Source organism: Myripristis murdjan, chromosome 8, assembly GCF_902150065.1.
Source record: "Myripristis murdjan chromosome 8, fMyrMur1.1, whole genome shotgun sequence".
Classification (NCBI taxonomy): domain Eukaryota; kingdom Metazoa; phylum Chordata; class Actinopteri; order Holocentriformes; family Holocentridae; genus Myripristis; species Myripristis murdjan.
This window is the reverse complement of record NC_043987.1, coordinates 15,525,430-15,548,468: the sequence shown is the minus strand read 5'-3', so window position 1 is coordinate 15,548,468 and position 23,039 is coordinate 15,525,430. Positions and strand designations below refer to the sequence as shown.

The 23,039-nt window shown below is 41.6% G+C and overlaps 2 protein-coding genes across 3 annotated transcripts; both read left to right on the top strand.

Annotated features, from left to right (window-relative positions):
* Positions 1–212: 212 nt before the first annotated feature.
* On the top strand, positions 213–6,452 carry LOC115363865 (small ubiquitin-related modifier 2). Of its 2 annotated transcripts, none has more exons than XM_030058193.1 (4): positions 213–334; positions 1,115–1,246; positions 5,407–5,478; positions 5,682–6,452. In XM_030058193.1, the coding sequence occupies exons 1-4, from the start codon at positions 314–316 to the stop codon at positions 5,742–5,744; spliced, it is 288 nt and encodes a 95-aa protein (XP_029914053.1). In that variant the 5' UTR covers positions 213–313; the 3' UTR covers positions 5,745–6,452. The 2 variants fall into 2 exon arrangements, with proteins under 2 accessions (XP_029914053.1, XP_029914054.1); XM_030058194.1 differs by lacking the exon at positions 213–334 and adding an exon at positions 870–939.
* Positions 6,453–7,020: 568 nt separating this feature from the next.
* Positions 7,021–14,932, top strand: LOC115363864 (jupiter microtubule associated homolog 1). Its single transcript, XM_030058192.1, has 5 exons — positions 7,021–7,200; positions 9,665–9,807; positions 12,456–12,604; positions 12,959–12,989; positions 14,372–14,932. The coding sequence occupies exons 1-5, from the start codon at positions 7,145–7,147 to the stop codon at positions 14,524–14,526; spliced, it is 534 nt and encodes a 177-aa protein (XP_029914052.1). The 5' UTR covers positions 7,021–7,144; the 3' UTR covers positions 14,527–14,932.
* Positions 14,933–23,039: the final 8,107 nt, after the last annotated feature.

Here is a 23,039-nt window from a genome sequence, read left to right as displayed (position 1 = left end):
GAGAGGCCAGGGGAGCATTCAGCCGCTTTTAATGTTGACATTTCTACATCTTTACACCTCAACAAAAGCAAAACACTGCGATGCGCGTGCATGTGCTGCAGGCTGCCTCTCTGACGCGCATTGTGACACTCCCGCCCGTGCCCAGACTGCGCTTTCGTCCTCGTGACTATCCCGGCCATTCAGAGACAAGTACAGGGGACGCGCATCGACACATGATCGTGCACGTTCGGTCGACTATTTCAAGCGGGCACGAGTACGTGCGCGCACTCGCATTCTTTGTGTGGCAGCGTCCTGAAGCGCCAAAAGCGTAACCATGGCTGATGAAAAACCTAAGGTGAGTGTGATAAAAATGAGCCGACACGTCCGTGTGCAGGGGCCTGTCACTGGGAGCGGGTCCGAGAGGAAACGGGTGGTGTTTTCATCAGTTCTGCCTCATCCGATTCAAGTTGTGGGCAGAAATTCAACTACCTACTACTTTGTAACACCGGAAGGCTCGTGCACGCGCATCCACAGGAGCCTAGATTGCTGTGTGCCTGATTGCAAGGACAGCCAACCAGCTGTGATTTAGTGAGTGTGATGCTCACTGCACGGCTGAAACCCTGTGTGTGTGTGTGTGTGTGTGTGTGTGTGTGTGTGTGTGTGTGTGTGTGTGTGTGTGTGTGTGTGTGTGTGTGTGTGTCACTTTGCACCTGCAGGTTAAATGGAAAACGATGTCCCACGTGAACATGCCAGGCCAGGGATGTTTACTAGGGCTTTGTTGATATTTCTCCTTATGTTCATCAGTGTCAAAATTATGGTGAAATTTGCATGAAGTTTAATGATGTGAACAAAATGCCATAAGATATTTCTCCCCCTTATTTCGCAATTCTGTAATATTTGATGGGCTTTGTATTTCTCCAGTAACTACACCAAGACCTTTGACCAGCGATCCTCATGCATGTTAGTGATTACTCCTGAATAATTACAGGTGTCTGCATTGTCATAAACAGTGCAGTATCCTACACAGCCATACACTGGACTATATGACTATTACGCTGAATATTTGATGACTGCTGCCTGAGTCATCTCTGATCCCAGTGTTCTTGTGTTCACCCGTTTCCTTTTCGTCCTTCAGGAGGGAGTGAAGACAGAAAACAATGACCACATAAACCTGAAGGTGGCGGGCCAGGATGGATCTGTGGTGCAGTTCAAGATCAAGAGGCACACTCCGCTCAGTAAACTCATGAAGGCCTACTGTGACAGACAGGTGGGCACACATGGCTCGCAGTACCCATAGGCAAATACTTATGATTTTTTTTTCATATATATATATATATATATATATATATATATTTATTTAATGTGCTTTCAATGTGAATCATTAGTTTATGAGGCATTGTCTGATCATCCCAGTGCTCATTCACCTGAGCCTCCTTTTGTTATTACCACTTCAGACAGTAAATACAGCCACTTTAGTGATGTATGACTATGAGTGACCGTTTTGCGTCCTCGGAGGCCTGCTACTCTGTAAGTGTCTATTCCCATTTTTGGATACATGATAGTTTTAATCTATTACATTACAAATGTTCCAATAACAGACGTTTGTTTTTGTTATTACTCAGCCACATCCAAACTTTGCTTTTCCATGCGGGAGGCTAGTCATCTACCAGCAGGGGGCAATTTAAGAGAGGATGAAAAGATGTGGAACCTCCTTTGTTGGGACATGTTGTGTTATTATATATCTCTAGTTATGGACTGTAGGGGAATTGTGTTTGGAAAATGATAGCTAGAGTTAGCCTTAAACACTTACACATATGACCTAACTCTAATAGTTAGGATAATAAATATGTAGCCATACAGGACCTCTGTTTCGTTTATAGTGTATACTTCAAAGAACCACATGTACTCGTGTTTAGTCCCGTCCCACCATGAACACAGTGCAGCGCAGCTTACAAGCAGCAGGCAGGTGCTTTTGCTGCGTTCATGACATATGGGAATAATCACAACCATGGTTTGATTGCTCAAAACAACAACTTGCTTGAGGCTGTTTGACGTCAGCAAATGCCATGCATAGGAGTTTTCTCTAGACTTGAATAGCACGTGATGGTAGATATTCTCAGCTTTTTTTTTTATTCCCGCAGGCAGTACATAGCAAACTAGACATTTCATTGTCAACCACAAGTAAAAATTCAGCCGTGGCAGTTTTGAAGTTCTGATCATCATAAGATTTGTGCGGTGAAAACATTTGTTTTTATTTTAATTGTGAATGCAACATTTCACTACAGATGATTTCTTGATAGTCATGTCAGAGTTAAGTAAATCAGAAAAATACAGGACTGTTGTTCCCAAGTTGTATTAATGATCTGAGAGCTGACATGAGTCTTTTCATGTAGGAGGCACTTTGGTTTGTCTCGTTTGATTTGAACATAAAATACTTGGCCACATAAGTCAGGCCATATGAAAGAACGTACTAAATTCTAGGGCTGCGTCGTTCATCCAATTTTACTTTCAATTATGATTTTGGCTTCCGGCAATTACAAACAAGATAATCGAGATAAAACGATTATTGTGCCACCTTCCATTTGGAAGCGATGCTCTTGTTTTGTTTTGTGTTAATCTAGCACACTCATTTTCTTTGCAGCAGTGTGCTAGTTCAAGGAAATCCACTGTTAAAAAGAAAAAGTTCAGTAAATACACAATGTCTCCAAAGTCAGCGAGTAATCATGTTAAATATTCTTGATCTCAGTATTGACCAAAAAAATCGTTAAGATTTTTGCCTTGATCCATCAGCCTTACTAAACTCTGAAGCCTTTCCTGTCTAATTGCAGTAGATAATCATGGCCAATAGAAACACCACATTAACACCTCAAAATCACACCGGTGAAAGAAGATGTGGTCTGAACAGCATCGCAGGCTGCTAAAAAATTTTAATCTTAAGTAAAAGATTGATAATGCAGGTAAAAATATCATCCGTCATCTCTGTGTTTACAACCTCTGTGGATTTTTGCCAAAACGTGTTGTTGCTCACTGAATGAAATACAGAGGCCAAACAGCTGAAAGGTAAGGACAGCTTCCTCTAAGAACAGCTGAGCCAAGATCAGTCCGACGTTAACCCCGCTGAGCCAAGAGGTGACAGTGGATCTGCACCCAGCACCATTACGTCTTGGTATGGTTCTCACGTGCTGCAGGCTGCTCTGTGTCCAGCTTTCCAAAACTGTCAGATCACTCCCCTCCTCCATTTGCCTCCACTACAAGGCAAAGGGAACCTCACCCTCGTACCTCCAGGCCAAGATCCAGCCCTGTGGCTTCTCCTCTGCTGCTACGGGACGTCTGGATCGCCCTTCCCTTCAGTCACCCAGTGATCCCTCATAGGCTCTTTAGGCTTTACCTCTCCCTCCCTTCACCCAAAACCACTATGTCTACCTGCATTACATGGTGATTTTGCTTGGTTCTAACAAAGAAATTGTTTCTGCTTCTTAGCACTCATTGGCTTTTTCCCCTGCTCTCGTTTATGGCCAGACCTCTTGTAATTATGGAAAACAGGAATGTTGACTTACCGGTATTCTATTGAGTGCCAGCTGAATTCTTACATTGTAATTGTGATCTTAAAGGCAGCTACGGAGGCATGCCTATAGAAACTATCCTACCTAAAGCTGGAGACAAAGTCTACTTTGGTGAAATGTCTTGACTAAGAGTTCTCTTCATTTTCCAGATGTGAGCTCACATTGTTTATTCTAACTTGAATGGAAAGACAGAAAAAGAATATCTAATGAAACGCAACCACTGGCATGGCTGTCTATTTGAAAGTCAAATGCGGGCAACGGGTGTCTGTATGTGCTTGATGGAAAGTGCTGTATGCATGATGCCACCATGCCAATATTGACTATCCCCTGGCCTGCTAACAGGGCAAAACAGACATTTTTGTCATGCAGCTCATATTCCAAACAATACAATGAGAATCCTACTGGGATTTTGTGTTCTCATTTCACTGCAAGATCCAATATCACATACTCTGCTTCTCTAACCTTTAAAGACTAGTGCACATCACGTAAATCAAGAAGTGTTTTAAAATAGTCCATGCTCTTGGCTTTCAGTATACTATTTCCATGAAAAGCTCTGCTTGTTCTCTATGTGACGACAGGCTCACATGAATGCGTGGCTGCTTTGTGATACTTCTGTTTCTGATCATTTGTTTCCTTGTCCGTTCCTTAGCCGGTCAAATGGTCAACACTTTTGCCTTTCAGTCATAGTTGAAACTGCCTGAGCTGAAGTCCCACATCATTTTGAAGGTTTACACTTATTTTGCCACTGATTCTCATCTATTTGAATATCAATCAGTGAGCAGCAATGTCATCTGATACCTTGTAACAGAACTATCACTGTTGGAGGGTTGACTCAAGGACAACTGGACCTTATGGTAGATATCTGCAACCAAGTCCAGTTGCCCTTGAGTCAACCTTCCTGGATAACCATGAGCTGGTTGATGTATCACCTTAAGCACTGTAAAATAAAAGAAACCAAAAACACTTGAGCAATTTTGCTTTAACAACAGGAAAACATGCACTCTAACTTCACAGGATAAAGTGCTCACCCAGAAAAGAGTTGATTATGAGGTGTGATTCATGGATGAATCGTGTCTCATAATCATCGTAGCCAGGCTGGTCTCAGATCAGTACTTGTGTCTGAGTGGAGAATGTTCTTCCCAGGCTGTGTTTGGAAAAAGCAAACTTGTCAAGAACATTAGCACAGAGAAGCATCTTTTCAGGTTGACAGCTGGGTGCTCGATGTCACACAATCAGTTCAGACACACGGAAGTTTGTTTTACCAACTGATTTCTTCAGGTGGGAAAACGGTATTTACTGCTTTGTTTTTACAGCGACCCTTAAGGTTTCCTATTCATTCTCCTGGCCAGGTCGCCATCTGGTTAGCAAATAAACGTCCCGGATCTTTATCCTTTCTTACTTTCTTTTACTGTGGACTTTAGAAGTTTGATTTTCCATCAGAACAGGAGCCGATAGAAAACTTTTAGAGAAAGAGCTCTCTGTGGCTTGTCACTGCAGCACATCAAATGACTGTCACAGTCACTGAAACCATGGAAGTTAGCAAGCCTGCAGCCACATGCTTCCTCCTTACATAATTGCAGTTCTCTTTCTCTTTTTCTTTTTTTTTTTTCTTTTTTTTTTTTTTTTTTTGGTCTCTGACTGAAAGGTCCATGTGATTTTGGCATGCCAGTATATGACCCCTCCTCATCCCCTTAGCTATCGGCTATTGACTCTTCAAAGTATTTGTGAACGTTTCTTGGTTAGTGCTGTCACTGTGTAATGAACAGTGTGGCAGGTGACTGGACGTGTCTTCGCATAAATGAGACTTTGTTCCAAGCCTGATTGATTGGAAAAGGCAATGTGTTTTATGTGTTTGTCTCTGCAGGGACTGACGATGAGGCAAATCAGGTTCAGATTTGATGGACAGCCAATAAACGAGGCAGACACACCGGCACAGGTAAGTCTGAGGTCAAGGAAAACAATGAGCCCTCTGTTTAAAAAGCAAAGAAAAAGTAATGACAAGGAAACTGCACAAAAATATAAACATGCCATCCATACATCAAAACAAAGATAAACTGGCTATCAAATATAATATAGAACTTCCAAACTGATTTTATCACTAATGCCATATGACCTGTTTATTTTTTTTCCCCTCAACAGTTGGAAATGGAAGATGAAGATACAATTGATGTATTCCAGCAACAGACAGGTGGCCTGAATTAATTATTCCTGTGCTTCACCATCTTCCACCTCCCCCCATCATCTTTCCCAGCCCCAAGTTCACCCAGACTGCTTCTTTGCAACTTGCCCCATTGTCTCCACAAAATGCCACGCAGAAGAAGTCGTCATTTCCCACCTTCACCTAACTGCTGTTGTATAGTATTTTCATTCTTTCCCCTGTTCCCTTCCAGTTTTTGTACATAAACCACGTCAAGATCACTATGTTCAGGTGTTGTTTGTTTATGCCATGCTGTGGCAGATGTTAAGGACCTCATCCCAATTCGAAGGGCTCGTTCTAAGGATGCAGGTGATTAGGCCTGGTCAAAGAGTGAGGATCACTAATGAGTATTGATCAAATGGCTTTGGGTCAGGCTTGATCAGCATCCAGAAATGTGCTCTAAAAGTCTAATGTTTTGGGACTGGCTTTTACTCAGAGAACAATGCCATTCCCAATGTGGGAATGGGGCTGGATTGTTGTTTGGTTAAGTTTCTGTTATCTGCGGAGAAGAGTCGGTTTTATATCTTTTTTATATATATAAATATATATATAAATATATATATAGTGGATGTTTAGAAAAGTGTCTTGACTATTAGCTTAACTAGGCCAAGCTTAAAATTTGGGAGGACTTAAGAGATGTTTCAGTGCAAATAAACAACTGTATTGTCTAAGAAGATGCTTGTTAAAATAAAGCTATTGTCTTTTTATCCAAACTTGCCGTTGTTTTGACTATCTGACGTGAATGTTTGATTATGCCTTAATGCAAGCACTATAAAACAAAATGTATAGTTATCAAAATCGAAGTATCAGAAACAAGGGATGCGGTGGCGGGTAGAACATACTCTCAGTTTACCCATCTTTTTTTATTTGCTCAGTTAACCCGACTTCACAGGTTGACATATATAAACTGAGGTGTCAAACCGGTATTAAGTTATTCCAGCATAGCCATAGACAGAAAAATACCCTCCTTATGGTATGATAATTATTTTTATGCTGGTGATTGTTCACCTTGAGGTGATTACTGCACTGAGATCATGATCTACCGATATTTTTCTTTATAATTACACCACAGTTGTAAAATATGCAGAGTGGGATTCAGACCTGGACAGAGGAAAGATGAGCCTCCAGGATGTGAACTCTGCTGCCTGATTGTTGAAATTAACTGGCGAGAGCTGCCACCTATCAGAGAGGCGTTCTGAGAGCTTCTGTCCAATCAGCGCGGATGGAACGGCAGTGGGCGGGGTCTTGTGGGCTGGCAGCGCAGAACCAAAGGGCTCCGATTTTCGTGTGTCTCAGTGTCGGGTGGAGTCTGCATCTCTTCGCATCCCGCAGAAAAGGTTGTCGAGGTTTTATAGTTTTTAATTGACTCGTTGTGACCACAAAGACATCGAAATACACCGTAAAGATGACGACGACAACCACGTTTCAAGGAGTGGACCCTGGTTCTAAAAGCAGTTCCAGGTAAAAGGAGCAGAAAAGCCTTCACGAACAAACAAAAGAAATGGGATGCGGGCAAGCCTCTCAGCTAGCAAACCACTCTTTTCCAACGTTTTTCTTTTAGCGGTTTGGAGGTAACTCGCCAATTAACGTTAACCCGCTGCTGGCTGGCAAGGGATTTTTGTGGATTTAGCTAAACTGAAACATAGTCTTGCTAATTAAGTTAATCTTATTGGGTGCCTGATGTACCATGTTGCCTTGAGCTACGCTAGTTAAGTGTAGCCTGCCTGGCCTTTGCTAAATATGCACGTTAAGAAATGTAGAGAGCAGCCAAGTGTCGGACGGTTATTTTCCTGTTTCAGTTTGGGGAACTGTACGAAGCTAACTGGCTCTCAGCTAGTCATGTCCGACTACCACAGCGCAACTTTGTTCTAGTTTAAGTCCCAGCCACTCTCCTGCTACGAATTTCAGGCTATGGTGCTATTCTGTTTTTGTAGTTGCGACTCTCTTCTTCTTTTCTCAAGAATTTTCCAGCAAATTTATTAGGCGTTGGAACAATGGAGCAGTTTTATGGGTTTGACTCAGACGTCCGAGGGTCCAAACGTCTGATTGATTGCAGGAAGAATCCCAGACTTGATTTGGGTCTGCATATCTCATTATCTGATTTGCTTCATTGCTGGTTTGGCAGGCTGAACTTATAAAGTTTAGAGACACTACGGTACTGTCCATGCTGTTATTTTAATGGATATATTTGGGGAAAATGTCTACGACTGACCTACATAATGTATTCGTTCTGGGATTTTTTGTTAACTTAAGTGAAAAATACCTAAGGAAGGCCAATCAAGGGAGTCATCCTCCAAGCATGCAGTCATACCCTTCCAGTAAGTGATGCGTCTCGTCTGGATTTATTCCTCCCCCTTTGCAGTGAAAAGAAGGCGAGGAAAATACCTATAAATTATTCAAACCAAACAAAGGGGATATATCTTCGTGGCAAATGAACTAGATTGTTAGGAAAGCCGGTGTCTTTTGCTAGCCTTTACTGAGCGAGCATGTCAAATCTCGGCCAGTCATCAAGCATTTGAATTCGCATGCTGTTTTTGGATGATGCGGGGGCTTGGGTGGGGGCTTTGAGCTGGCTAAGCCTGTAAATCTTCCCTTAGTTCTTCGCTTTTACTCGTTAAAGCCTTTTTTTGCGAGCTGCTTGTCAGCTCTGCTCCTGACCGACTACAGGGATCTGTACAGCAGCAACCCAAGTTGAGCAGAATTAGGCTAAAATCTTAGTAGGCCATCAAAAGCCTCCCACCCTGCATTATCAGCCATGCCATCTTTGGCTGTGGAGCTAAGCTATATCTGCCCCAGCTCCACCTGCCTTAAGCCACCGTTTAGTTTCTAAACGTTGCTGTTGTTTCACTGAAAATATTTGCAGCTTCATTCTAGGGTGGGGTCTGCTGCCAGGCAGCTAAGAGCCTTTCCTCGCTGCAATCTGTATGGAAAGCATGAGCTCATCCTCTCTGGCCGGGAGGTGAAGTCTGGTTTAGGCATTACTGTTAGCCGAGTGCGACGGACACTAGTGTGTACACAAGACATAATTGAGAAGATCCACTCCACCTCCTTTTGTGGATTTTTTTCATCTGGTTGCTTTCTTTCTAGTTCCGCCTGAGGAGCTAAGTTGTTTTTTGGACTCCATCTGCCCGCCTGGCCCTTGGACAGCTGCTCGGTGTGTCAGCTGGTGGCATCAGACAGTGTGGAGCTTACAGAAAAAAAAGAGGGGAGGGGTCTAGCATGGGCTCTGCAAACACATCAGTTTCTTTCCTCCACCCTGACTGTCCTTTAGGACAGGGAAGAAAAAAGGCTTTCCCTACTCATTATCGTGTCCCCTTTGTTCAGCTCATGGTGGGAGGAATGTCAGTGGAAAGTGGGCTTTGTTTACCATGCCATGGTTTGTATGCCAGCTTTCTATATTGTTCTAGAAAGTGTATTTATTAGGTGACCTATATTGGTGTTCATGCTCAGCCTTACTACCACTTTTGTGTCATACTGCCCTGAGAGGGCATCTGATTTGATTTAATCATTTAATAATGGATTGACATTACTATGAAGAACTGACACCAACCCGTTGTGTGTCATTGCTGTGGAATCTGTGCCAAAGAGAGGCAGCAGCTAGCCAGCTAACTGATTGTAAGTGACTGGAGTCAGCTGCAGGGCAGAGATTGTGACTATCTGTCTGACAGGCTGACAGCCGGGGCTTAAAGAGCAGAGACCTTGCTGGTGGCGTGTGTGCATGTGAGGGGTAGGGTGGAGTAGGGAGAAGGCTGCATGTAGCTCAGGCATCCTCATGTATTATTTGACTATTGATTTTTGCTGATCAGCAGAGTATGACATGCAGCCCTTGTGTTTTAGATTGACCTAAAGGATGGGGGATGGGAGGCAATGTATGCTGAAACTTCAGTCAGCTGACATTATAACCCTTCATTTCTTCCTTCTTAAGGGTACTGCGACCGCCAGGTGGGGCCTCCAACTTCTCCTTTGGCACAGACGACAACACGACCCCCCAGCGCAAGAACAAGATGGCCTCCAACATTTTTGCTGAGCCTGATGACCCCCATGCTCATCGGAGGAACAACCCACCCTGTAATTAGCCTCTCTGTTACATATAACCTAGTTCAGTTCCTACCTTATCCACATAACAGCACCAGACACCAGGGAATCACAAGAATAGGGGTTTCCCTGGCTTTAAGGCAGACCTGCAGATAAGCTTTGTAGCATGGAGCAGGGAATGAATACTGTTTATTAGCAAGTTACAAATTTTGGACCAACTGTAAGTAGAGGAAACAACCAGAAACCTTAAGCAAGGAAAAACAGCACCATGCAATTAATTCCTTTAACTTGTGCAAGGAAAGGATACAAAAGTGTGGTATTATTTTGTATTTTTCCGATTAGGCAGTCAGAAAAAAGCATCTCTCAACTTTAATAGCCAAAAAGCCCTGGAGTGCTGGAATAAGGGTAATTTGAAGCCAGGCTTTGTTAAACAGGGAGATCAGCCCACAATGGAAAAAATAGGCCACTTAAAAAATGTGTCAATTGGTAAAATGTGTGGCCTTGCATATACTCATGTGGCATGTCTTATTTTGAGCTCAATAGGATAGGGAGACAAATGCAGCAGCAGGGGAATTAAAGACCTGTAGATGACTTTAAGTCATCAAGGTCACAGCAGACATACAGCCAAGGAGGCTTAAATGAAAAATTAATGTAGTCTGACATACTGTGTCTGCCACTAGGTTTCAGAGAATCCAGATAAAGCTTTAGCCAAATACCTCTCTCAAGTATGTAGTACCTGTACTGCTTTGTGTGTTAATGCAGTTTGTCTAGGTTAGACTCACTGATGTATGAAGTGCTTTAAAATGAAAATGCAGGCCCTACAGCTGCAGGGTTCCCTTTCAGCCAAGTGCTGTGAAGTGATTCATAAACCAGAGATCACATTTTTTCACACTAGACACTTTGTAGCAAACCATTTACATGGTGTAGCTCATTTCCCCACTGTGGAAAATGCAGAATTTACCCTGAAAAATCATTACTCCAGCCTCTGACCTTCATAGCCAACAGCTGCTGCCTGCAAAACCTTTTCCTGCTTGCATTGTTTGACTTCAGTCTGGGTGAAGTTCAGGCCAGCCTTCCTATAGTTGTCCCAATTTTGCAGATACAACTGGATGAGGATATTGGTTTGTCTGAACGAGCAAAGTTTATTACCATAACAGGTTTTATTATAATTGTCTGAGCTGTCTGGCCTGGATGCAAGCTTCCAGTATAGCAAAACAGGTTTGTTTTCTTTGGCTTACCATGTCCCATGTTGAACCTTTGTAGATGCTTGTGCAAGTCGTTTGTTTGTTCAAGGGCTTGACCTGTGTCTTACACAAACCATCTAGAACAATGCTCACTTGGTGTGAAACTTATCTCAGTGAATATTATCATGCCTCACACTTATAATAGCTGCGAGCCCCGTCACACATTGTTTATCTGACCACATTGTATAGACGAGCCATGGGCAGCTTTCTCACTGCGGTCTTTCAGTTTGACTGCTGGAATATGCTGATGCTACGTTCATGCTAAGCCATAAGCACAGGCCTAGATGTTGTTGTGCAGCCAGTGTGTTTGGCTAGTTGTCTGCTGGGATCTGAGGGTCTTCAGATATCAGTGCTGTGGGTTTGTTCAAATGCCCCCAGCTCCCAGCCGCATGAGGAGCACTCTGTAATCAGAGGAGAAGCCCGGGCTAGGAGCAGTAGCATGATTGCTGCTCAAGCTTGCAGATCAGCAGGGATATACACTGCAGCGGGTCAGCATAATCTTTACATTCATACTCTAGAGCCAGGAGTCTTATAGGTTAAGTAGGAGGCAATGTGTTGTTGTGATGATCACATAATGCATCACAGTCGAGCCCATCAATCTAGTTTAATCCTCTTCCATTTGCCAGTCATTCACTGTCCAGAGAATTGATTGGACTCAGTAGTGTGGAGCCGGTAATAAAGGAGCTCTTGTTGAGCCATAGAGGCTCTAAACAATGCTGATTCACTTTACTCCATTAAGAACCAAAATGGCCACTCCTCCTCTTCTTGGGCTGGCGTTGTTCCCCCATGACAAAGGCAATCTGTCCCCTCCCCAGCCCTCTGGACTACAGCTGTTGCCTTATGTGGCTGTTGGTTAGCACAGGCAGCTTCCGTGCAGCAGGCCAAGCGCTGGGTTTTAATGCCCTTTCAGCTAAAGGAGAGTGTGGGCACTGTGGGGTTATGTGAGTTTTGGCACTCAGGTTGTCTGCCTGGAATTGTTCCATTGCGTTTCTGGGTCTGTTGCAGTCTGGGAGAAGGAGGCAATCAGATTTGGGATGTTCTCTGCTGGTTCTCAGCGAATTTGTCTCATGTTATTCGAGACAGATTTCCTCATGACATTGGTGTTATATCAAATCTGAGAAGATGAATCATGTGGCAGGCACCACTGCATAATTGCTTGGGTCCATGGTGCCCTTGTGGCCAAGTGAGTTAGTGTCTATATACCATGACTCTGACCATTTGAATCTTGACTCATGCTTTGTCACAGCTCTTTTGTTTCCTGTAAAGCTTTCCTATAAACTATTGTCCAAAAGGAAAGAAAACAGGCTGGACAGCTCAGCCCAAAAACAAACTTAACTTTATGTGTGCTTGGAGAATGGTGGGTAGGGACCTATGTCACAGCTCTGAACTGTTCTTAAAAAGTCTGCTAACTGGTTTCTCTGTCTCTCACTTGTTTAGCCGGATCGCCCACAGGGACCCTGTGTGGAGAACCTTCAGCCCCACTGAGGCGGTGCCAGCAGCCTCTTCTCTTCCCCAAGAACCCTGAGCCGGAGCTGACCACCATCCACAACTCGGGGGCAGCCATGGTCTGGAGCCAGAGACAAGAGGTACCTAATTCACTCTGACAGAGTTTCCAAAACAGAGGCTAAGCCTACAGTCATTTAGGACTGAAAAGCACACAGACACATAGATAAAGTGTAATTCTGGATTGAGTTGGTCAGTGGAGAGAGCTTTATCCATCTATCGACCCAGCATATAATTTAATAGGTATTCTTCAATGGCATTTTATATTGAGGTTTAAATTGTAGTCTAGGAAAAGGCAGTCATTACTAATTCAGGCATACAGTTTCATACACAAAGCCTAATGTCTCACCCAGTGTTTGACATGGTTTGTTTGGTTTGGATATTTCATTCAGTGACATACTTCATATACCTTTTTGTGTCGAATGTTCTCATTGCAGGTGGAGAATGGCCAAGAACAAGCAAACGATGGCAAGTACCCTGGTCTCTTTCTCCTGTTTATAGAAAGGCTTTCAAGTCCCTCTTGCTGTCTCGCACTCTCACTCTGTCTAAACAGCAGTGCATGACTTACATTAATCAGTGACCACAGTGAATCGGCTCTTGTTAGACTATGGTAGATCAGGTTAATTCCCCCTCTTCCTGCCTCTTAAAATCCAGGTCATTATGACTGGGGCTTCCCCTCCTCACCACAGGAATACCTTACTGTATATTTTTAAGACACACAAGTTCACCTTGTCCTAAGTCAACATCATGTCATCTCTTTGATGTTGGTTTGCCCAGTCATGCTGGCATGATAGTCTCTAGTGAAGCAGCTGTTCTTTGATGCAAGGCTTCACATTAGTATCAAAAGCTATTTATTAACCTCCAGGTGCATCTTTGTAAAAGAGTAGCAGGCTCTTCAGATAATGGAGGGTTTGACAGCATACCTCAGAGTACTTTCAGAAATCAAAGGCCTCTTTTTCTCTTTTTGAATAGCCTGCCCTCTGACCTTAAATGTGTTTGTGCCTTTGTGTTTATATGTTCTGTATATTTGGAATTTTACCCCACTTCAGTGGGAGTTTGCATACAGTCATGTTATTCCTTTTCCTTTTTTAAAATTTCTTCACATGTCTCTGAGACACATTTTGCTTGAGGGCAGCCAAGAGTGGCACCGCTGGAGGAGGCAGGGGTTTATCATCCTGCTCAGGGAAACTTCAGCAGCAAATATGTGACCTTCAGTTCATGCACTTCTCTAACCACCATGCATCTTGGTGAAGCACCTCTGGCTGTGCCTCTAGTGTAGAAAATCTTAACTCGTGTGCTCGTCAAGCAATGAGCGTGATGGCTGAAGTGTCCACTCTGCTTAAAAAAGCAGTTTTAAAAAGTAAAACCATAGCATTACTTTATGTCTTTATTTGCGACATCTCACCGAAGTCCTTGGAACAGCTTTTTTAGGTGCTAATGGACAATGAGAGCCCAGTCCTTCAGCGCTGTGATTTCATTAAAGAACTAGCCATCCTCAGTGAAGCACTGTTGAGGGCAATTTATTACATCTGCTCTAATTCACTATCACTTGATCACTTTCAAGCACACTTAATTTTACCAGATAACATGGTGTTTTACCATGACTCTTTTAATGAAATGGTTGAAACTTGCTTCGCCTAACATTTTAAGCTGTTTGGGCCAGTGTCCTAGTTGTGAGAACATTAAACCCTGAGTCCTCATTTAATCAGGAAAGAATATCAAATATACTCTCAACCAGAAATAATCTGTGATTACCCCCTCATCATCATGGGTTTTGTACAGAAAAATGAGCTGGAAAATCATCCACCAGTTTTATTGGTTGAATAACAGTGTTGTTTTTGGATGTGCAGAGTATCCTGAAGAGGAGCGGGAGCAGGGGCAGCATGGGGAGCAGGACGAGCAGAGGGAGATGCCACAGCCCGCCGCCCCATCGGGAGTTGCCAACGCCGCCAGCGGCAACCGAAGAAACCCCCCCGGCGGCAAGTCCAGCCTCATCCTGGGTTGAGGCCACTTTTTATTTTTCATTGGAACGCTTTTTTTATTTTTTGAAAGATAAATAAACCCCTCCACTCTCTTCCTCTACATCAAACGGTCACCTTCTTCCCTCCTTCACATACTTCACATGCACTCGCATTGTCACGTCCATGGACCCCCGACTCTTCTCCCTCCACCCTCAAACCTTTTGTTTTGATCCTTTTTTCTATTAAAAAAAGAAAACTGTTGACAAAAGCACTTTATGTATCTCTCTCTTCCCCCTTCCATTTCAGCCCATCCTGTAGTGCATCGCGCCTGCTGGAAAAGGCATGACGTTTAGCTTGTCTCTCATTCTTCCCTGTTGTAAATGGTAAAGGAAAAAGTAATAAAAAAGATTTGATGCGTGAATTTCTAAGTACAATAAAGATTGATATGAATTTGCTGTGGCTGATTTTTTTTTTTTTTTGAAACATTCAGATTTGCAATAGTCATACTGTGCGTATGTTAGTGACGTGTACCTTAAATATAGTAAGCTAAGGTGACACAACTTGAGGTGAATGTTGTACACAAGGCTCGGTAGCACAAGTTGTGCTCACATCATTAGACTCACTTGTTTGAGTATCTGCAGGAGGGTCATGCATACGCAGTCCAGAAGTGACTTCATTTACAGCAGTCACTGATTTATACCACATTCCTCCTTCACTGTGAAAATAGATTCTCTTGAATAGCCTTGTGCATAAATAGCTCAACACATAGAGAAGGCTGGCAGAATATTATTTATATTCAGTGTAATGGACTCAAAACACTGCAGTTGTTGAGAGCAGACAGGCTCTGTGGCTGGAGATTTGCCCAGTCACAGTATCCACAAAAGCCGGTCTCCAGTTTTGACAAAGGAGAAACTTATTTCATTACATCATAGATGGAATATTTGGCTCTCTTGCCTATATCCTTTCTGCTTTAAATACAGAGTTTTTGCTTTGTGTTGGAACACTGAGTTAGGGCTTTCAAAACAAGCCGTACAAATTCAAAAGATGAAGTTTATTTGTGTAAGACTCAGCATTACTTATGGAACATTTACTTTGATAGTACCATTCCTCAAAGTGGCTTTATTTGGAAATTACCCTGTCGCCTACTTCAGCCTCATTAGGAAAATACAGAGGGATTTTACATACAATACACCATTACTTCACAGTTCACTAGCACCTGTGGATACGAGTTTTCAAATCCTATAAGATCAAACTCTCTGTGATCTCCCTCTAAAAATAAACCTTGTATGAGTCTACAAGTCCTGTTGATAAAGGATCCAACCTACCATTAATCATTTGGGCTGATATAATAGGAAAAACTGTGAATTTTGTAGTTACAGTTAGACAAGATTTGTTTTCTTACCCCAATGATGAAGTGAGAAAGAAATTAACTAAGCCACGTGGAAAAAGATGAGCATGAGCTTAGCCACAAGGAGTCGGTGTATTTGTATTACTCTTCTGGTTTCACACATTTGACTGCCACTGGAGAGAGATGCCCCTGCAGCATAAATTTGTTGCCCCTGGGACATAAAATTGTTTTTGAACATGATTAACATTTACATTGAAAATTGACATTATGTTATATATTTGTTTTAAGTCCTGTTGAGTTTGAGGCTCTAAAAATAATAATAATAATAAAGACTATATATTATAAACAGACTATAAATTAGTGGACTGTATTCAAGGAAAAGTAACTATCTCAAGGTGAATTTACCTTACAGTAATGCACAGTGATGGGATATTGTTAGTTTGTGGTGGTGCAAACTGCTAAAAAAAGACTCAAAATGCACTTTAACTATACTATGCTATAACACTAAGCACAGCCGTCCTCCACTATAGTAATAAGCCCAGATTAAAGGTGGCTCCGTAATACTTATAGGTTAAATCTGTGTTGTCTTTACTCCATGTCCTTGTTGCAAACAGCCATTGTATTGATGACTCGGTGGCTTTGTGTTTACCCCTTGGATAAGCCTCTTACTGTGTGGCTAGCAGCTGCTCAAGTAGCCTAGAAGGCTCATCATCACTGGGGGATGATTTCTAAAAGGCTAGGCCATGATAATTCTCATCGTTATTGTTTCAAGACTTTTCAGCACGTGTAACTCTGTGGCAGGAACAGAGAGAAAGTTCAGGTTTATTTAGAGCCCCAAATCATTGTTTACAGTCTGACAGGGCTTTACAGGCCCACAAGTTTACAACCAGCACGACAGGATAACACACTCGGACGGACTGACCCTCATAGCAGGCAAGAGAAAAGCTTCCCAAAAAAATGTGCAGATGAAATAGGATCAGATGGAAGAAAATCAGTGTGCAAAAAGTGCCTACTAGGTGGGCATAATGAATGTAAAATTCATAAAAAAGCAAAGAGTGACAGCAAGGGTTAACTTAATGGGTCCTGCTGACCCAGAGCATATCAGTTTGGTGTTTTTTGCTGTGCTCCTCTTATGTTTTGCTCAGAGAGAAAAGCACCCCTCTTGTTTCCATACTTGACTATACACACCAGCTCCAAACGTGCCAGTCAAAAGGAAGCTGCAGAATGAGTGTGTTACTATCTAGAGTTGTGTTTTCCAGTGGTTTCCCGGGTGCTTGCACTGTTTTTATTCCTCCTGCTCCCTCAGAGCCAAACCCCAAGCAGCCTATGAAGAGAGCAGCGGCGCGGTGGTATGTTTTAGTTCTCATCTGCTGAGAGAGGCATGCGGAGGTCACTCAAGATCAGGAAAAGAACTTCCTGGCCTGGAGGAATGCCAGGATGTTGGAGTGCAGTCAGTGCAGGCTTGTGTTCAGTAATTGCTGTACACACTGAGAAAGTCCATTGCCTTCAGATTCACAGTGCCACCTGAAATCCGGTTCTTTCCTTTATCAATTTATTCAGCACATATGCCCCTTGGAAATGTGTAAGTATGGGAGATGAGCCAGTTCCAGTAGAAAGGAGACCGATTCAGCTTTCATCCCCTCTGTCATCCTGGAAATCTTTTTTGGAAGGAAGGGGAGGTTACCATTTTCCTCCCCCACACCCATATGTCAGCTATTGAATTGATGACTGTAATGAATGTTTAAGCACGGTTCTTAGTTGCCACTTCAATGTATTGACAGGTGCATTATTCCATCTGCACGCCAGATGAGGCCTGTGTGTCCCAGGAGAACTTTGAAGAGGAAGAGGATGTGCAGGCTTGGAAACGAGTTTGGGAAATGGGGAATGAAATCATCTCTGAGTCACCACAGGGCCCTAGAAAAAAAAAAAAAAAGATCAGTCAATCAATACCCACATTAATTCCTACTTCACTGACTCAGCAATCACTGCAGATATGAAAGGAAAAGCCAGTAAACTCAAACATGTTTCTCATTATCACAGCTTAGTACCACTTCCCTGTATGTTGGACACCAAACACTGAATTATCATGTATGTTATAACTCAAAATGATGACCAAACATTAAGAAAAACACATCTGAATGAATTCGTTTGTGTTGTACCGAGCTTTTAAAACAGTGCGTGGCATTTGCATATGTTCCCTGTGACCAGACACCAGACAGAGCCTCCTGATTATCCTACAGTCTCAAAATGTGACACCACCCACTCACCATGAGGCCTAAACAGGAAGCACTGATTGGCAAATGGACAGGGCTGTTTCCGTAGCGACAGAGGGCCGCATTATTAGGGGGCGTAAAAGCTCCCCTCGCAGAGTCTGCTCCAGCTCACATTGTGCCTCCTTAACTGGATGAGACTGCAGGGAGCGACTGATGGGGGAAGGAGCAGTGGGATGGATGGGGAGCTTTCATTCTGCCTCAGAGGAAGGGGGGGTGATTTTTTTTTTTTTTTTTTTTAAATCTCCATAGACTGTGAAAGCATCTATTGATGTTATTGATGCTGAGTTTACTATTCCCTTAGGACTGCAACCACTTTTTTTTTTTTTTTTGAAGCTGTGTGTACAGCAAATGAACACAACTGGCTCTTTGGTCGAGTTTTGCAGTCACTTTCATTCTCACAGGGTTTGAGCTTGTTCTTTAACATCTCAAAGTCCAGTGCCGTTATTTTATTATTTGGCCTTTGAGTGACTATAAACTTTGATTGTGTATGACAGAGGTTTTTTCCCCTGTCTTTGGATGGCAAGTGGCTGGCAATCTTGCTCTGACAGAAGGTCAAAAAATGCAGTGTCACAGTATTGCAATCTATTTATTTTCATCATCATCACTCCATCCATGTCAAATTGAGAAATGTGGGCATGCGTATCTGAGTTTTGAAGTTTAGTGGGTTTCCAGTTTTTTTCTTTCTTTTTTCTTTTTTTTTTTTTTGGTTTGTAGTGCACTGTTTGTACAATCCTGAAGTGCAAGGGGGTCCAATGGAGGCAAGACAAACGTAAGGAGAGAAACACTTCTACAGCAAAACCTGAGATCTGACACACTATTCTGAATTTGATTATACACTTTAATTTAAAAAACAAAAACAAAAACATACTGTCATAGCTCTTAGCTAAAACTGCAGACTAGGCGTGAGTGATTGGATATTAATTTGTCTTTGCCTTGACTTTGTAAAATTCAATCTGTCTTTCCCTCTGCAGATATACTCCACTGAAATATTTGTTTTAAGGTATATGTGGTCTTCGGTGCAGATATTGTAAACAATTTTCCATAATGGTATATTGTTATTTATATTTCCTTATAGCTGAGTATTGTTTTTTTTTCCATACCAGAGGTGTGGTTTCTCCTCCTCCCCCTGGCTACAGGGCTGACATGCTGCCATTTTCGTCATCATGACTTGTGAGAGGATATCCATCTCAGCAAGTGTTGCCCAGCCACATTTATGCTAGATGGTCTGTGTGCAAGTTTTCAGCTCCAGCTACAGTACAGTGTGTGTAAATGTTTTTGTAGTAAAAGTGGCTGCAGTTTCCTTGTTTTTCAGACTCTCTGCTTACACACACGCACGTTTGTTCTCCAACCACTAGAGGGCACAGTCGCTGCAAAGCTGTGGCTTTCTCCTTTTATTCAACAGTTTGTTTTTGACCCAGTTACTGTATGGAAAATATGTATTTATACTGCATCTCTGGAAAAGCACCTGGGTATCAGATCATGAGTGCAAAAGTGCAAACTGTTACAAGCATCATAACCAAAGATATGATCTTTTCCTGTCTGCCTTATGCCTTAGAAATGTGGAAAGTCTAGCCTAATCTGAATATTCACAGGGCTCTTTTCTTTTTTTCCTTAATGACAAGAAATTATATCTGTTTAGTTACATTGCATAAATAGTTCAACAAATAAATTGTAAACATCTAGGTAAGGTTTTGACCAAAGACTTAGAGTAGTGTACACCCATGTGAATTTGGGCTATCATCTTAATTTGTGATTTATTTATGTATTATTATTATTATTATTATTATTATTAGTAGTAGTAGTAGTAGTAGTAGTAGTATTGTTATTATTATTATTTGTTTTGTTTGTTTGTTTGTCTGGGCCTAAACTTATATCACCCGAGGGATCAAGCTTTGATTGAGCTCGGTGCAGATCTCTGAAAGTGCTTGTGGACGTCTCAAGAGAAGAAAGAAAATGATAATGATACAGGGTTCATGTCTCACAGCAGCCTTTGTGATATCTGCCTGCTGTGTTCTTGGTATTTTGGGGGAAATTCATAAAGAGGGAACTGCCACACAGGGCAAATTAGATGAGGAGTGAAGAAGAAGGCTGAAGAGGAACGGGGGAGCGAGCAGGTAACCCAGCAGCTCGGTGTGGTCAGGGAGAGCTTTCAGCTGAAGGAAGTTGTGTAAGAGCTCTGCGTGCAAGTGTAAACAACGACAGAAATAAAGACTGACATCTCAGACACTCATCACAAGTTGTGTGCAATTCAGATTTAGGCCCACATTAACAAGCCAAGAAACAAACAACCAAACAAATAAATGAGAGAGAATAGATTTTAATGTTGAAAACACCACTATTTCTCATAAGTGTACAATTTTATGCATCACCAAGTTTTTCCTTGTTGTCATTTTCTTCACTTTGAGAAACCTGGAAAACAGAAATGTGAGATCTTTGCTGATGTTTTACTCATGTAGAAAATCTACTGAAGTAAAAGCAAAATTCATTTAAAATGTTGTAAAGGTTACTGACTTTTTCAAAACAGTAACTGTGTTAGCTGTGATCTTTAGCTGTGAGAGTACACAGTTCAAACTACATTCTTTTAAAGGTGCATTGTGCAAAAAATTGCTGACGGTTGACTGAGGTGAAGACTGTGTAGACTCAACTGACAAATGTGGACATGGTTCTTGAGATGAAGTTCACCTAGGGCAGGTGAAGAAGTGGCACTTGTCTCTATGCCGACTCACTGGTCCCCTTATTTTCCACACTTATTCCACATTTGGCAGGTTGAGTCTAAATTGTCCTTACTTCCATGGGCCATCTGGGATTTTTCATTGTGCAGCTTTTATTGTGAAATTTGAAAACGACAGAAAGTAGAACCAGTGGAGAAGAAGCAGGTTCCTCTTCTCACGTTTGGGTTAGGGTTAGGGAACAGTTTGCAACAGAAACAATAAACTGCATTATTTTTCCTAGAGCAGATGAGACAGCTCCGCTTAATTTTTTTCTCATTCACCAGTGTTCACCTATAGTGATAGTGATAGTGATAGTGAAAACATCTACCATCCTGCCTCCTGGGAAATGTGAATGAACAACTTCAAATGGCCATCTCTGAACAATATAGCAGATGGCCAGTCAAGTGGATCAAGCGGATGTGCTGCTGATGCATTCATGTCAGAGGAGGATGTAGACGCCTGTTGCATCTCAGTCATGATCTCTGCAGGTGCAGTGAGGACAGAGGAGGAGGTAGAAGCCTGTGGTAATAATAATAACAACAACAATAACTTTATTTATATAGCACTTTTCTAATAGCCGTTACAAAGTGCTTTCAAAACAAGGACAGATAAAAGAAAGGACCATCCGAAGCACAATCACAGTCAACACATAAAACAGTAAAAATAAAATTAAAATATTGGATAAGAGTAACACATAAAAGTTACAGATAAAATAAGAACAGATAAAATAATAATAAGCAAAAACCAAAAAGTAGAAATAAATTTTGAGAGGCAATTTTAAAAGAAGGTACCTCAGTTATGATGTCTGCAGGTGCAGTGATGACAGAGGAGGATGTAGAAGCCTGTGGTAATAATAATAACAACAATAATAACAATAATAACTTTATTTATTTAGCACTTTTCGAAACAGCCGTTACAAAGTGCTTTCCAAAAAAGGACAGATAAAAGAAAGAACCATCTGAAGCACAATCACAGTCAACACATCGGGTAAACGTCCCTATAAAGCCCACCAAATCTGCTTTTCAGACATTTTTAATATATACCGCCCCAATTTAAGTGAGAACATTTTAGTTAAAATGATAGTCTAATGTCTCATTTGAAGTGTCAATAATTGATTTATACCAATTTTTAATGTTTTTATTGTTTAAGTGGTCAAAATATGTCAAAAGTCTGGCATGGGCTTAATGGGTACTTAATGTACCCTTTAAGCCCATGGGTGTTCCAAATAAGCCCACTTCGTGATTTGCTGATAAATACATACATATATTTAAAAATCTTAACAATCCAAACTTGTTCTATTACAATATGTAATCTCTTAGCTCTCAATAGCTATTTTCATTTTGTCTCTACTCCTTTCCTCTGGCCTGTAAATGCCATTTGACATAGGCGTGATCAGCCTTTTTGCTGTGTTGTCAACACAGAAAAAGCTCAACTTTAATCATGTCTTCTTTGGAATGTAGCCAAAAAACTATTCATGAACAAAATCAAAATTAGAATGGAAATTACTCTTCAATACTTAGTTACTTCACATACAATACAATACTAGTGCAGATGTTTTTATCTAGATTTCTAAAGACCTAATGACTGAAAGAAAAACAGTTTCCTGCTTCAACACTAATATTTTAAGGATAATAAATGAGTCAATTTCAGTATTTACAATTAAACAGAGAACTTTGATTGATTTTTAAAACATAAAAACACAGGTTAAAAAGAAACAATTAAAACTATTTTGGAGTAACATTAAAGACCCCCTCCAGGTAAAATCCTCAGTGAGGGAGAAAAAGTAGCGGGGAAACCCCTGTTAAACCAAATATTAATCAGCAGTGTATTCTTAAGTAAGCTTACTTTAAAACATTACTGGAGGTCAACTTTAAAAGATACAGTTAGTCAGTTAGTCATAACAATAAACATCCATTAAAAAACAACATGTGTACAACAGTCATAACATCTTAAAACTTGTGTATAGCCTAACTTAAGCAAGATAAACAAGATGTCAACATTTCTGCAATTTCTACTTTCTCCAAGGTTAAACATAGGCTCTTTGAGGTGAGTCACTATAATGCTACTTGAAGGAAATCTCCTGCTCTACTCCTGGACCCAGGTAGACCTCGTGTCCCTGTTGTGCATCAATGCTCAGCTGCCCCTTCACTCTCTGCCTCAAGACTTCCTGTCAACTCCATAAGTTCTTGCCAGAACTGAGAGATTTGTCATTGTTTCCTCCCTGT